This window comes from Hipposideros armiger, unplaced genomic scaffold (assembly GCF_001890085.2).
Source record: "Hipposideros armiger isolate ML-2016 unplaced genomic scaffold, ASM189008v1 scaffold_58, whole genome shotgun sequence".
Taxonomy (NCBI): Eukaryota; Metazoa; Chordata; class Mammalia; order Chiroptera; family Hipposideridae; genus Hipposideros; species Hipposideros armiger.
Window position 1 is genome coordinate 4339396 of NW_017731408.1, and position 15145 is coordinate 4354540.

A 15145-nucleotide genomic window follows, 5' to 3' on the forward strand; every position below is an offset into this window, starting at 1 on the left:
GAAACAGAAAGACATGGGTCTAACTAGGAGAACAATAAAGCAAAGTTGTGAAATCATCAGCTTTGCTAAAGCCTTAGAGAGGCCAGTGAAGATTGGTAAGGCTAGATCAGGGGAACAGAAAGCAGCAGGACGAAGGTCTCCAAGGAACAAAGGGGACTTGATAGAACAGGAGATACATTTGGCAGAGGAAGATCGTGGGCATGACAGAACTACTGGGACATTTACAAGGAATTAAGTACATGGATATAGATAATCACTAATTTGGGGACAGAGGGAGGGTAAGAATGGAAATAGCATGACATGGCTCTGAAGTGAACATTTATAGAATCATATAATGTAAACACTGATCATTGAGTAAATGAAAAACAGTGTATGAATATAAAGAGAGGTTTGGATATGAGAAGGTAAAAATATTAAACCCACATGTATTATAACAGGAAGTGGAGAGATAATGTTTCAAACGATAAATTAAGATACATTGGTGTTTATAATACTGGAGAAAACCAGTTAAAAATGTCAGCCCTTAGTGGGCTTTAGTGCTGGGACAGCTGAGGCAATGGCAGCTGACTTTCATCGAAGTCTGTTGATGCTCTGATACTATTTGATTTCTTAAAAACATATTACTTTGATAACAATACAAACTTTTAAATAAGAAAATGTACTTAGACTCAAATCTTTATTCTTTATCTATCTATTGACTACTTTCTTTCTGCCCTGTAAACATGCTCAGGTTGAGCCATTTCTAAAGACATACGCGACTTTCAAGCCTGGATCCCACTTATTATAGTTATCACCACCTGGCATTCCTTCCTTTTAACCCCACATTACTGAAAAAGAAGTAATAATTGTCTCTGCTTCCTATTTTAGTCACTCCTCAACCCACTATCATCTGCTTTCTATCCATCACTTCCATGGCTCTCCTTTGGAAAAATAATATCAAGAGCTTCCTAATCACCAGACAATGGTCTCTTTCCAGTTGTGGACATGAACATTATAAATCTCAAAATGCTCACTCAGCCTGGTTTGAAATGAAAAGAAATTCCAGGTCCCAGTGCTATTCACTGAGAAGTCTACAGAGGAAATAATCCTGCCATATATATTTTGGAAACTAGTGCTTTGGCCCTTGTTCATGAACAGAAGGATGCAAGGATGGAAAATATTTCCATTCTGGTGACTACAGAAGGAACAATGAACAAAACACACTGTTGGGACGCTGGCCAAATGAGGCAAAATTTTTATATAACTTTAAATCTACACATATGATGTTTCTTACTATCATAAATTACAATTCCTCTCTCTGAAGTTTAGAGAAGCTTTCTAAGATAGTAAGCCATAACCATGAAGTATTTGCTGCTTGATCTCCTAGGATTTGTGGTGCTTAAAATGCATATTTCTTATAGGAAACTGTATTTGCTCACTTAAACTGTAGAATATTTTTGTTAATGAAAATTAATCTGTTGACTTGAGTTTTAAATTAACTTTACAGTTTCATATTAATTAATCTACAAATATAACAGTAGTTTTCTTGTTAGGAAGCAATCTAGGACAAGCCTATTGCTTGCAAACTCTTTAATATAAGGAATATTTCTAGTAGATTTTAACCCAAACACATTTTGAAAACTTTTTCTTTTATACAGCCATACTTCTCCCCATGGTTTCCATGAATCCACCTTTTCCAGGTTTGTGTTCCTATCTTTCTATTCCCTGAATCTATTTCTGTGGTTTCTATTTCTCTGCCTGGCCCTCAAGTTGTGACAATCCCTAAAATTCTCATTTTACATATTCTGTGTAGGTTTCCATTTTACACATTTTCCCTGGATGAATCCCAAATCCAAATCTAGAATGAAGACCCCTTCTTCAGCTCCAGATCATGATTTTTTTTTAAATTTAGTTTTCAATTACAGTTGACATATAGTATTAGTTTCAGGTGTACAACAGTGATTAGACATTTATATAATTTATGAGGTGATCACCGCAATAAGTCCAGGACCCATCTGACACCATGCATAGTTATTACAGTATTGTTGACTCTATTCCCTATGCTGTACATGATTTTTAATTGCCTAAGGAGTATCTTTACTTTTGCTCTTGCACTAGCCCCTCAAACTCAAAATGCCTCCCCTAAATCCCAATCCAAATCTATTCTTCTTCCTGCCTTTCCTATGTAGGAATTTCAGAAGTATTTTCTGTTTCTTTCCTTGTTGAACAAATTCAACTGATTACTATGTTCCTACGGATTCTGTATCTGAATCAACTCATAGGTATGTCCCCTCGTTCCATCCCACTGCCTTGCCATCACAGGCTTTCACAGCTATTGTGTAGCTTAACGAGCCTGCCTGATGCTGGTTCTCAGTCCTGCCGTGCTTGCATTACCAGATGGCTTTTAAAAGTGAAGATCTGAAAATGTACTCAACTGCTTACACTTTTATACAGCCTACAGGATAGGGTACAATTTCCATCATATGGCATAAAGTCCTTTAAAACTTGCCTGCAACCTACGAGCCTCTTTTTTTTTCCAGATTATAGTGTGATTTTCCCCCCAGTTTTATTGAGATATAATTGATATACTGCACTTTATGAGTTTAAGGTGTGCAGCTTAATGATTTGACTTATATATGTTGTGAAGTGATCAATTACCACACTAAATTTAGTTAACATCCATCATCTCATATAGATACAAAAAAAGGAAAAAAATGTTTATATTCTTGTGATGAGAACGCTTAGAACCTACTCTCTTCACAACTTTCCAATACACCATACAGTGGTGTTAACTGTAGTCACCATGTGGTACATTATACTCCCAGTACTCATTTCTTTTGTAACTGAGAGTTTCTACCTTTGACCGCCTTCATCCTATTCGTGTACATCCCCAGCCACTTTCTCATTATTACCCTGCACTCAGGTGCACTGTACCATTTGTTACTTCCAAACATACCAAACGCTTCGGCATGTCCATACCTTCCCTCATGCTTCCTGCCTGGAATGTCTTTTATTCCCTTTTCCATGAGGGGTCAATAGATGGGTTCCAATCCAGCCCTGCTGCTTATGAGACATGTGAGAGATGTATTTTGGAAAAGATAATTGACATTTCAGGCTTTTCCTACCTTGTATCTATTACTGCATTTTATTACTTCTCTCACAGTGACCATTCAACGGAGAGTATGAGTCTAGCATTGCTCCTGGCAATAACTACTCTTTGACCTTGAATGTTTATGCTGGAAATTGCATTTTTAAACACTGAAATGAACTCTCATTTGCTTAGGACATTTTTGTTGGCCATTTGAAAAGCCCCTCAAAAGACTAAAAATCTTGGCCTTGGCGTATTACAAGGCTCACATGAATATCAATTACCAATTTAAACAGTGATCTGTCTCTCCACGTCAGTTATAAGCCAGGTGGTGGAAGGCAGTGATTCAAACCAATTATTGCATGCTCACACCTAGACAAGTGTTATTTCAAAAACTGAAACCTGGAACTTACTTGTTGTTATTATTTTAGGTTTAAAAAAATTTTTTTTGTTCTGTTTTGTAACTATACAGATATGTACTTTTAAGATTCATTCCCTTGATACAATAGGAAACCCTACTACAGCCACTTGCATGGACAAGAATCTCAACTCTACCATTTACTAGCTGCATATTCTTGGCAAATTTTAACCCTCTGAACTTCTATTTCCTCATTCTGTAAATCTTAAGTCTATTATGGGAATTCAACATGTAAAGCAGGTGCTCCATAAATTACTGATTATTAATATACTTCCTGTCATGGATTATAACAGCACTCAATTTTCAAGCTCCCTGAAAACAAGAACTGTATGTCACGCTCAGTAAATAGTTTTTAAAATGCAGAAATATCAGTCACACAGAACTTAAAATGTCTATTTTATAATTTGTCATCATATTTTCATTGAGTTTTCTTACATGTGGCTTAATACGAGGACTAACAATTATTTAATCTTTATTTAGTGCATTTATATTGAGTAGAATCATAACTGACAATATCTTTTCCCCTTTATTTTATATTATAAAACAGAGGACCAGAATTGAGAATATTTTCCTCCATCAGACAAAATAGCAATATATCATAAAGTTAAAAGCTAAATGATACCTTTTCCAAAACATTCACTGAAATCATCCCATATTTCCCACTACTTTCAATATCAGAAAAAAAGCACTAAAGGGGAATAGAAGCCATATAGGAGTGGGGGAGGGGGAGAACCTAGAGAGGGAAGAGGTTGAAAATATTTCCTTGCCTTGGTGAACTGGAGACAGGGTGTGTGTGTGTGTGTGTCTATCTCTCTGTGACTGCATGTGTTGATTTCAACTTCTCTCAGTTCTCCTAGCCTTGAACTAAATTCCTTCTGGAGAATTGGAGAGGGACACTTTTAAATATTGGGACCAATTTAAATGTTGGGAACATTGAAACTATGACGCAAATAGGAAAATCTGAAAGGAGTTAGATTTAATGGCTAATTATGCTCCACTGAGTAAAAAAACACATTGTAACAGTAAGCCTACAATCAGGAAATACTTAGTTCCTGGAATATAGCAGACCTTCGATAATCTCTGAATTTGTAATCACTCAGGTGGCAACTAGGCTGAGATTTACCTGCAGTCATCTATGGAGAGAAAAAAAAAAGCTTTATGCTTAAGATTACTATTGAAACAGTGTGGCAGGGATAGGTTTTAACATATTTATACCATCAGTTTTAATATATTTATATAATAAGTATTGTAACAATTAATTACACTAAAATATTACCGAAAAAAGTCCTATTACTGAAAAAAAATGCTACTAGTTAATATAGGGTAAGGTCTTAACATTTATTTTTAAAATAATTTTTTTTTTATATATATATATATTTTTTTTCTTTAAATTGGGGAATTGGGGGAAAGGGAACAGACAAGTTGCTGTCGTTTTGTTCTTCATTCTAGTTGTGGAGGATGTTGCTTCACTGGCCCAAGTTGGCACCATCATTGCGCTTTTCCCAGGCAATGCACATCAGTCGCCGGCTTCTGGACGGCCGCTCACTGCGGCTGCTGGCCGCTCACGCTGGCTGCTGGCTACACACGGTAGCCCATGGCAACCCACTGCCACAGGGGCTGCAGCCTATGCCTTTGCCGCGACTCATGGCAGCCCAGCTCCAGGTTGAGCTGTTGTTCAGCATCTTAGCTGTGGAGGGCAGTGTCACTGGCCCTCACATGTGGGATCCGAACCGGGGCCCTCTGGCGTCCCAAGGCAGTTCTTAACCATCGCGCCACTCGGCCGGCCCATTTTAAAAATAATTTTGAAGTAATATTTTGAAATATATCAAACAAAAAGAGCTAAACTCTTAAACTTTAGAGTTGGGTAGTTCTTCAGAAGTTAATTAATCCGGTCCTCCTAGTACCAGATCCCATTTTAATCAGTTCTCGCTGCTCAACGAAAGGCATATACTGTCCTCTCCTCATAAACATGAAAGAAGCCTGGCCTAGGAGAATATGGACACTTAGGTCTTTCGCATTCCTGACCTTCCCCTAAATAGAAGGTCAGCTCTGTAGCTTGTACAGTGGAAACAGTGTGACTCAGAGCCAGAGCACCTGGCTGCCAGTTCACGTGTGACCATTACATGGCTGTGACCCTGAGCAGGCCAAGTACATCTGCTCTTTTCAGTGACTGAGAAAATGCCTAACTCAGCCTCCTCGGGAGGTGACTGTGAGGACGGAAGGAAACACGGTCTATGCAAGGCCTTTTGGAAAAACATACAGAAAGACGACACAAACAGGGAGCCTACAAAAATGCACAAAAAGAAAGTCAAGCCTCTATTTGCCCCCCTCCCTTCCCATGTGACCACTTCTCCAGTGACAGACAAGGTTAACAGTTTCTCAAGTTTTCTTCCTGAAGTCGTCCAATTCTATGGGTGCTTTTACTCAAACAGACCTGCAGCATAAGCACTGGGGTGCACCTGGTTGTTTCACCCACTTAGACACACACCCTAGAGCTCTATCCTCATGGGCACATACAAATATGTCTCTTTCTCTTTTCAAATCTGATTGTATTCCACAGAAAGCTTGGCCATCGTTCTTCAAGTATTCCCCATTCACGGACATTTTTGTTTCCATAGTCCTTCTCTTTTACAGACTGAGGTACTATAAATACTTCCTAAGTATGGCTAGGCTTTTGTAGCTCTGACATTTTAAATACTTAGAAGACTTGTAGCTCTACTCTTCTTTTTTATAGAATTCTGCAAAAGGCTGGCATATTTTGGACTCTAGGCAAAAATACATTTAATGTTGAATGGGTCCTTTTAATAAGATCACTTCTATTAGAACACAGCACTGCAGCAATTACCTGATGATCGGGTTAGAATTTCGTATACAAAAAATGAATAAAGCATTAAAAAGAGCAATGTCATTCAGCCTTCATTGTTTTAGAAAACAACAACAACAAACATTTGCAGAATGCTCTTGGGTTCAGTAGGCATTTTACAAATATTCCCCTTTTCAAAGTCTCTCATTTTAGTACTTAATAGCATCACAAATGTATGAAATCTTAGAACAAGAAGGGACCTTAAATTTCCTCTTGTCTACTCACCTTTCCCAAAACTGTAAATATTTTCTAAGACTCTATCTGTCAAAAGGGTGATCATAAGTTGGATCAAAGAGAAAACACATTTTACAACTAAACGTATACATAATAGGAAGTCATGCCCAAAGCAACAACAATGTTTTCAGAAATAAAACAGAGAGCCAATCACAAGGATCTGAATCGGGGACAAACCTGTAGGCATTGGTGAGCTCATAATCCAGAACCCCATTTGCTGTTATCACACCGCTCAGTGCGTCAATCTGGAATGCCTCTCCTTGGTTGCCAGAGACAATGGAATACTCGATGAGACCATTCAATCCTTTGTCCAGGTCTGTAGCAGAAACCTGTGAGGAAGCAACTCTTTCATTAGATAAGGATTTAATCTGCAACATGGGTTACGTCTGTTTTTCAGAGAAATGCATTATGGGAGAATCACATATTGCCAAGTACATTTTAAAAATGATGATCAAAACAATCAGGACACACTGCTAAGCTTACCTTTCACTTTATAGTAAAGTAGATAACAGATGAGAAAACAAGTCTGTGTACTCATTCAAAAAAATTCCAAGTAACTTTCAGTAGAAGTGGCACATGTTTTAAACTACAAGGCAAGAGGGAAAAACTACTTGAAAAAAAATCTAATTTGCTTGAATAGAAGACTTCCAGTATGGGATGTGGATTCAAACTAGTACCAGCAAAGGAAAGAAATCATATAAGAAACCTCCACGTAGTGGAGGAAAATCAGTCATTTGCTTTTTTTTACTTCCTTAAAGTATTGCCTGTAAAATAAGCCATATGTGGATTTTTTTAACATTATATTGAAAGCCTCATTTAAAAAGGAGCTTTAAATAGATAAAACAAAGTCTAGATTTAGTGCTAACAAATTTACCTCCAATCACTTATGTGATGAGTGATCAAAGTGGTGTTGACAAAAGAAAAGTTTTGTATCAGTGTCCATGAAGATATATTATTAGTCTGCATTGCATTCTGACCATAAAACTATTAGTAGAGTCAAGATCTTGTTTATGAACAAGTTGACAGATTAAATTTTTTTAAACTTATTTTTATCTTCTATGACTGTCAGCCTTGGCCCAAGCTCATGTCCCCCGTCATCTCTCTCGGGTGATTATGCTGATGTCCTAGTTGGATTTCACTTCTACTTCCCTGCCCCCTCAACCTGTCTCTCACACTGATGCCAGAACTCTTAGGGAATCCAGAGTGTCCCAAGTGGGGCAGCCAGGACCTCATCAGAAGGGCACACAGCCAGCCATTTCACACAGAAAGGCAGCAATACACAGTTCCATTGGGGATCAGGAAGAGAAACTCATCCGTTTCTGGGCAGAAGAAAGTCTACCATGTCCCTTGGGGCCATATACTTAAAAGTGTTCCAAAGTAGGCCTCCCAGGAGGTATATCAGTTAGAGTTTTAGGATACCAGCAACATGTATCCACTATGGCTAACTTCACCGGGAAGAAATGTATCAGAAAAATAGCATCCACGTGAAGTACAAGAATCGGGACAACTCTGGGGCATAGCTTCTTTGAGTTGTTGCCATCAAGATGAATCAGCTCTAACTTTTATCTGTCCAGGTGTCCCACCACTCAAGATTCAATTTCCAGGAAGAGAAAGTCTCTCTGAAACTGAGGCAAGGTGGGGCACAGATCATGATTGTGATTGACAATCCCACCTAAACTGCATCCCTTGGAGGAGGGTCAGTTCCTAAAGGAAGTTTGTGGGGTTGTAACCAAAAGGAGGGCACATGGGCAGCGTTGTGGCAAAGAGCAAGAAGTAACTACCACGAGTGATATGAGCTCCAGAGCCTTCAAAATTTCTATGTATCTCAACAGGACATATGAAAATGGTAGCTCTAGCTTCCTGGCTATGAATGATCTAAAAATGTGAGGCACAAAGTTCATTGAATCCGTCCCTGACTCTGTCATCTCAAAGTTTGACATAGCTTGAAGCAATGGATGGGTCGGGCACTCCTGTTTGGTGTACCTGGGCTTTAAAAGATGTCTTCACCTTTGTGCATCCCACACTGCACAGTCTGACCTTCTCCAGGTTAGCACGTGCCACAAAGAAGTGCAATGCAGCAGTACCCCGATGCGGGGATCCTCTGTGACAAAGTAGGCCCCACAGTGTCATCTCTACCTTTTAAGCGTCACTGGGCAGGGGTGATACCGATTGGACAAGCCAATGCCCTCACCTCCTTCTTAAACATCTCAGTCATGGCTGACAGCAGAGCGAAGGCACACCACTTCTGGAAGAGGCTGGCGACTGGAGCAACTCGGCAACTATTACACAAAATAAATCTATAAAAACAACATAGGAAATCCTGGGTATCCTGGGCTGTATGTGTGTGTGTGTGGTGGGGGACAGAGCTAAAACTCCAATACTGCTGAGACTGCTGGTTTTGTTTGCCCCAAAAGAGGGGAACGTGTGCATCAGGAACTGGGCCAGAAGTGAAAAGAAGGTGTCTATCTATTCATGTGAAGGTGGCCGTGCAATGAAGAACTGTTGGAGGTCTTATCCAGAAAGTGCATTACACACCTGACCCCACCTAGGCCAGAGAGAAAGGGGTGTCATGGTCATGAGGTGGTGGATCACAGCAGCCAGGTGATAGAAGCCAAAGGGAATGTCCCACTTCGCTGCTGACTTTGTCAGGAAAGTGGTTTAATACTGAATTTCTCCAGACTGTGGGTTTCTTACTGTTCAGGTTGTTGAGTATAAAGTATCAACTCAATGGTGAGGAGAAAGGTAAAAATGGTCACTAGTCCTGAGCAGTAGAAAGGCTGTCAAGAGTGGATGGGTTTTAGAGCCTGAACAACACTGCTGGGTGAGCAGATTCTCTTAGAAGGCCGGGAGCTTTTCCCTGAGGTGGAGCTTGGCTTGAAAACAGTGGACCTGTGCCCTTCACACAGGAAACGTCTGCAAATCTCAAACACGGGCAGCTCTCCCGCCTGTCTGTGCCTCAGTCCATGCTTATCTGGCGGCAGGTCCTCCCAGCAAATGCCTAGCTGCCCTTGAAGACCTTGTGCAAATATTCTTTTGCAAAGCCTTATGCGTTTCCCCAGGAAGAGTTTGTGTCTCCTCTTTTCTCTCATGACATTAAATGCACACCTCCATTGTAACATTAATTATATGCATGTAAATCCTATTCTTACATTTCTGAGTGCATGCACATCACTAAATCACATGCACTGATGAGTTGATTTTTGTGCCCCGACAAGTTCCCTGCCAGTGTTCAACAGGGTCCCCAGAGCAAGCAGGTAGGTATGAACTGAACACTGAATGAACAGAGGGAGAAGAGTGAACTCAGAAACTCCAGACTTCCTTAAGTCTATGGCTTTATCCATCCATCAAACATTGTACATGCACTGAAAACATTTAAATTTTAATATATGTGCTGGAAAAAAAGGCCTTAGCTATTTTGATGTACATGGATTCATAATAATTTACACACACACACACACACACACACACACACACACGTGCACAGGATGTATTTCTATTACCTGGATGATGTGGGCATTGTAGAACTGGCCCTCAGCCACTGACACTTGGTAAAAGCTTCGCTCAAAGCATGGTAAATTATCATTCACATCTAGTATCATGACAGCTACTTTGCTGTAGGCTCTATGCCCACTACTTTCGGCTAAAACGATGAGCTGTACTTCATTTCTGACTTCAAAATCAAGAAACGTGGGTTCTTTCACAGTGAGTTCTCCTATTTTTATTCCCAGGGAGAAAAAAATAAAAGAAAATAAAGTGATGCTGTAGTTATGAATTAAAAAGTCCTAAATCATCTTTGACTCCTATGCGCACATGCTCACCTGTCCTTCAAAGCCTCCCTTTGGCTGGCTCCCTTCCCTACTGAGTGGGGTTATTGTGAAAAAAGTTGAGGGCACATGCAGAAGGGAAAGAAACTATAAAATATCTCAGACCTCGGTGCTATCTCTTAAATAGCCCTTCTCTCTCCATTGGTCCATCACAATGTCTGGAAAGTCTACCTTTCAGACAAAGCTTGAATCCACCTCTCTTCATCTTCGCTTCTTCTGCCCTCCTCCAAGCCACTGGCATTTTCCACCTTCTCCCCTGCATTAGCCACTTAACTGTTCTCTCAACCAACCCCGTTCCCATTCAGAATTCCATAATAAAAAACGACGTTGTCGTTGTCCTGTGCAATACCCTTCAATGGCTTTCCCCAGCTATTATGATAATGTTCGGCACTTTTGACCTCCAGAACACCTCCCCTGCTTCAGAAGTCTCATTTGTGCCATTCTCCATTTTGCTCTCTCTGCTCTGGTCATAACATTCACTAATGTTCTGCTCCTCAACCGCTCATCTCAAAGTTGCCATGCACGCTTTTCCATCTGCCTGGCCTGGTCCCCACTTATGTGCTTCCTCAGGGACCTTTCCAGACCACCCCACCCTGTACCATCACTATGTCAGCCCCCAACAGACTCTCACAAACACGTGCATGTACTTGGTTCACCTGCTTTAGTCTAGTTACCCCTTGTGATTTAGCAGTTCTGCAAGGCGAGGATGGTTACCTGTCTTAAACCACCATATCCCAAATACCTAGCTCAAGGTCTGGCAGACAGAAGGCACCCAATAACATCTGTTACAGTCTCATATAAACAGGATAATCAGGCTAGGAAGTGACCATTGGGGGTCATGCTATGTTCAAGTTTCTCCCCTGAATTCAGAAAATTCCTCCCCGATATAGTTTCCTTCTTTAGTTTCTATTCTGCCTCTTCCTTCACGTTGCAACTAAATTTGTTACTGAATTTACTGTTATAATTATTGTTATCATCATGCTTTACTTAACGTTCATTGTCAGAAATTCCATCGAATGGAGATGTGCTGAACGAGCACTGCTTTGGAGTTTGAGAAACCTGAAACCAAGCATAGGTCCTAGACCTGACTCCTTCACTTAGGTAAATTACCTGGCTCCACCACTACTAACTTTGTGATCTGGAGGAAGTTATTCTGGTTTACAGAGCTGAGTCTCCTCTTCTGTAAAATGGGAATTATTAATAATGACTTCATAGGGTTGCTGTGAGGAGTAATATAAGTGTGTGTTTAGAATGTTTTCTTCATAGTCAGACGGTGTAGATTCCAGTGTTCTACCCATGTCTCTCTTCCCCTCCACCATCAGATATAGATTTAATACCTTTAGAAGCTCTGAATTTAGAAAGAGAACATTTAATAGCCACGGACTATTAGAAGTTTGATCTTCTGATGAAAAAACCTGTATTGTTTCTACAAATATGACCCGGAAGCCACAGCTCTTCGAACTTTCTCTGAACCTTTCCTTAGAAAACCAACCTAATCCAAAAAACTTCAGGCTCTCACATACTTATCTGGATGCCAATGGGGATCATATACTATTCTAATATTTTAATTTTGGTATTGAGTGTTTGGGGAATTTTACAGCTTCTAGTCTGTTATTTTTAAAAAATTAAATATTTATATTTTATATGATGATCTCACTATACAGTAAAACCTTGGATTTCAAGTAATGTGGTTTGCGAGTGTTCCGCAAGACGAGCACACATTTCTAATACATTTTAACATGGTAAACGAGCGATGTCTTGCAATACGAGTAGTTTGTTTCCGGAACGAATTATGCTCGCAAACAAGGTATTAGTGTACTACCAAATTTAAAATTGCGTAAAATCACTTCCATTTATTGTCATCAGATTTAGTTATCGATTCAGAACTAAAACCAAATTACTTTTCCAAACCTCATGTTACCAACACCGCTGACAGAAAATTGAGAAGAGCTCTAACTATTGGCAGTTGGAGAATCATTAGGCTGCATTTTGATGATCTGGTCAGGAAAAAAGCTGGTGTTTAGAAACCTGTGTGAAGCAAGGGTTGAGTCCGTTCCCCCAAACGGCAGAGGAGCCTCAGTGTGAGGTGGGTCCAAAGCTCTCATCTGGAGCTCTGTCTCCACCGCAGAGAGGACTCAGCTTGCTATCATGTGCTGTTACTCCGAGTAAGGGAAAACTACAATAGAAATGCAATACTAAATTTCCAGTGTCACTTAGTAGAAAGCGTGCCAATTATAGTGCAGATCAAAGTGGGTTTTTTAATAAAAGGCTTGTGTTTCGGCTTTGATAATTGGAATTTTGCACTTGGAATGGATCTGCAGTTCTAATGCTTTCCTTGCTTGGTTTTTATTTTTGGCATAATAATTGGCATATGCTGTGAAAGTTATACAAGTAGAAAAGACAATAACCAGTCTGTGAGATAATTCACGGCTGGCACACCTACTAGATCCACATTTTGCCTTGGATGATTTACGTGCATTTTTCTCAGAGACATCAAGGATTTACTGTCACTGGTGAGATGAAAGTACTCCTGGGCTCTGACTAATAGTGTGGGCAGGAGTCCATGTTTTCCTCAGAGGAAGGGCCTCACAATACCAACTTCACGTTCATTCTCATATGTTAGAGTGCCAGTTATATAATAACTTGATAATGAAACTGCAGTAATATTTTCCTTCTGATACATGTACATATATAGCTTTTGTCCAAGTTACAAAATACACATCAAAATGATATTAAGAGTCTTCAAATGCTAAATGCTTGATAACATACTCAGGTTACTTCAGTCAATTACAAATGGTGCACGTGCATATTGTATATACCCAAGGCAGAATGTGATAAATATTTATATTCTCCAAAAGCTTTTAAACTCTCTCCTGTTAAAACTACATCCTTGAAACAATGGAAGTTTGATCATTTTTGTTTTATGTCAATCAACCAAATAATGCAATGAATACTACCATCTGTTACTGACATACACAACATAAGCCAAACTCAAAAATTTTTGCTGGTTTGGACAGTGAAGAGAAGATGTTTTTAAGCTAAAGTGACAAGAAGTTTGGCTACAATAGTAAGTCTTTGGTTTGTGACTGTGGAACAGAGGGCAAACTCTAGCACAAACCAAAAACATATTTCTCACCAGAGAGCTATCTAATCATAACTTATTTAACCAATAACTAATAAAATGGTTTTCTTACATTTTTACCCTTAAGAAAAGTGACCACAACTTTAGAGATTAACTTCACTGATTTATCATACATACCAGTTTTCTATTTTAACTAGTATATGGTTTAAAATGTATATATTCACAAAAACTATATTAGGTAAATTTAGACACAAGTTTAATGATTATGTGACAAAAATGGCAAGAGAGATGAATTTAATATCATACTTAAAGACTTTAAAAATGTTTCTTGACTGCAGTATGGTAAACTATATATTGGAAAGATCCCCCTGATAAAAACGACTAAAATACTTGATAAATTGTGTGTCTGTGTATGTATTGGCATGCATTATTGAATTAGTGCAGTCGTAAGGAATCCTTAGAGGACAAAAAATAAATGAAAACAGTAATTCACGGACATAGGCAAACACCAAAAACCCATTTTTGTTCCAAGGGTTTCTAACACAATCTTCTTCGAGATTCAACTCTGATAACTAACTGCACAGGGTATGGAAAAAAAGAAAGGAAGCCTGAACCCACAAAAAAAGGGTCTAATAGGAGAACCAGAGTAAAGCTATAAACCCAAAGGCTAAATATGTTTCAAATGAGTGATCACTATTAAAACAAAAACAAATAAAAAATGGATGCACAGAAACTTGACCTTGGTGTTGCTTGGAAGGGAGAATAAAAACGTTTTCTGCTAAGAATTCATTAGCTTAAGCCTGAATTTTTGGTAGACATGCTAACATAACTATATATTTTTAAAACCCTCAATAATTAAATTTAAGTTAGTCTTTGCTTGATGATGTATATAGGCGATTTGCAAAAGGGAGAGAAAATTCTCTCTAAAGGGCACAAATTCAATCTAGGCTTCAAAGATCCTAAAGAAGGTTTAAAGGACAATGAGAAGCTCACAATTTACAATTACAACAATCACAGAGAAACAAGGAACCATGAATGAAAGCTGGCAAATCTTCAAATACTTAAGATGCTGGAATTACTGGATACAGAGTATGTAACTATTATATATCTTTACATATATCAAAAAGAAGCTTAGAAGTATGATCAAAGAACCAGAAATTACTTTTTGAGAAGACCAAAAAGAGTTGAAAAATAACCCAAGAGAACTTCTGGAAATGAAAATTATAGGAATTTCCTAGAGTGAAGAAAAAAGGGACAAAAAAAGAGAAAAACATGAAAAAGAGATATAGGAGAGAGTGATATAGCCCAATATTTGTCTAACTGGCGTTTCAAAAAAAAAGAGATATAAATAAATGGTGTTTAGATCAAAAGTTGACTTCTTAATGCAACAATTGGATGCTAGAAGACAGTAGGCTATCTTAAATATGCTGAGAAAATGTGAACTGTGAACTTAGAATTTTAAGCCCAGCAAAAATATCTTTTAAAACAAGGATTAAATAAAGATATTTTTAGATAACTAAAATCTGATAAAGTTTAATAAAATAAACTCTCACTAAAGGATGTACTTCAGGCAGAAAGAAAATGATACTAAAGAAACATGTAGCAAAAAAGCAGATAATCTCTTAAAATGTTAATACTGCCTAATTTGAAAGAACTA

General features: G+C 38.7%; 1 protein-coding gene across 1 annotated transcript in view; it reads right to left on the reverse strand.

Annotated features, from left to right (window-relative positions):
* DCHS2 (dachsous cadherin-related 2) overlaps positions 1-15145 on the reverse strand; it is a 208112-nt gene that overhangs the window by 15080 nt on the left and 177887 nt on the right. Inside the window, exons 15-16 of the mRNA XM_019641158.1 lie at positions 10083-10294; positions 6760-6911 (exon numbers count right to left, since the gene is read on the reverse strand). Of these exons, the coding sequence (XP_019496703.1) occupies positions 6760-6911; positions 10083-10294 (364 nt within the window). The remainder of the gene's footprint in view (positions 1-6759; positions 6912-10082; positions 10295-15145) is intronic.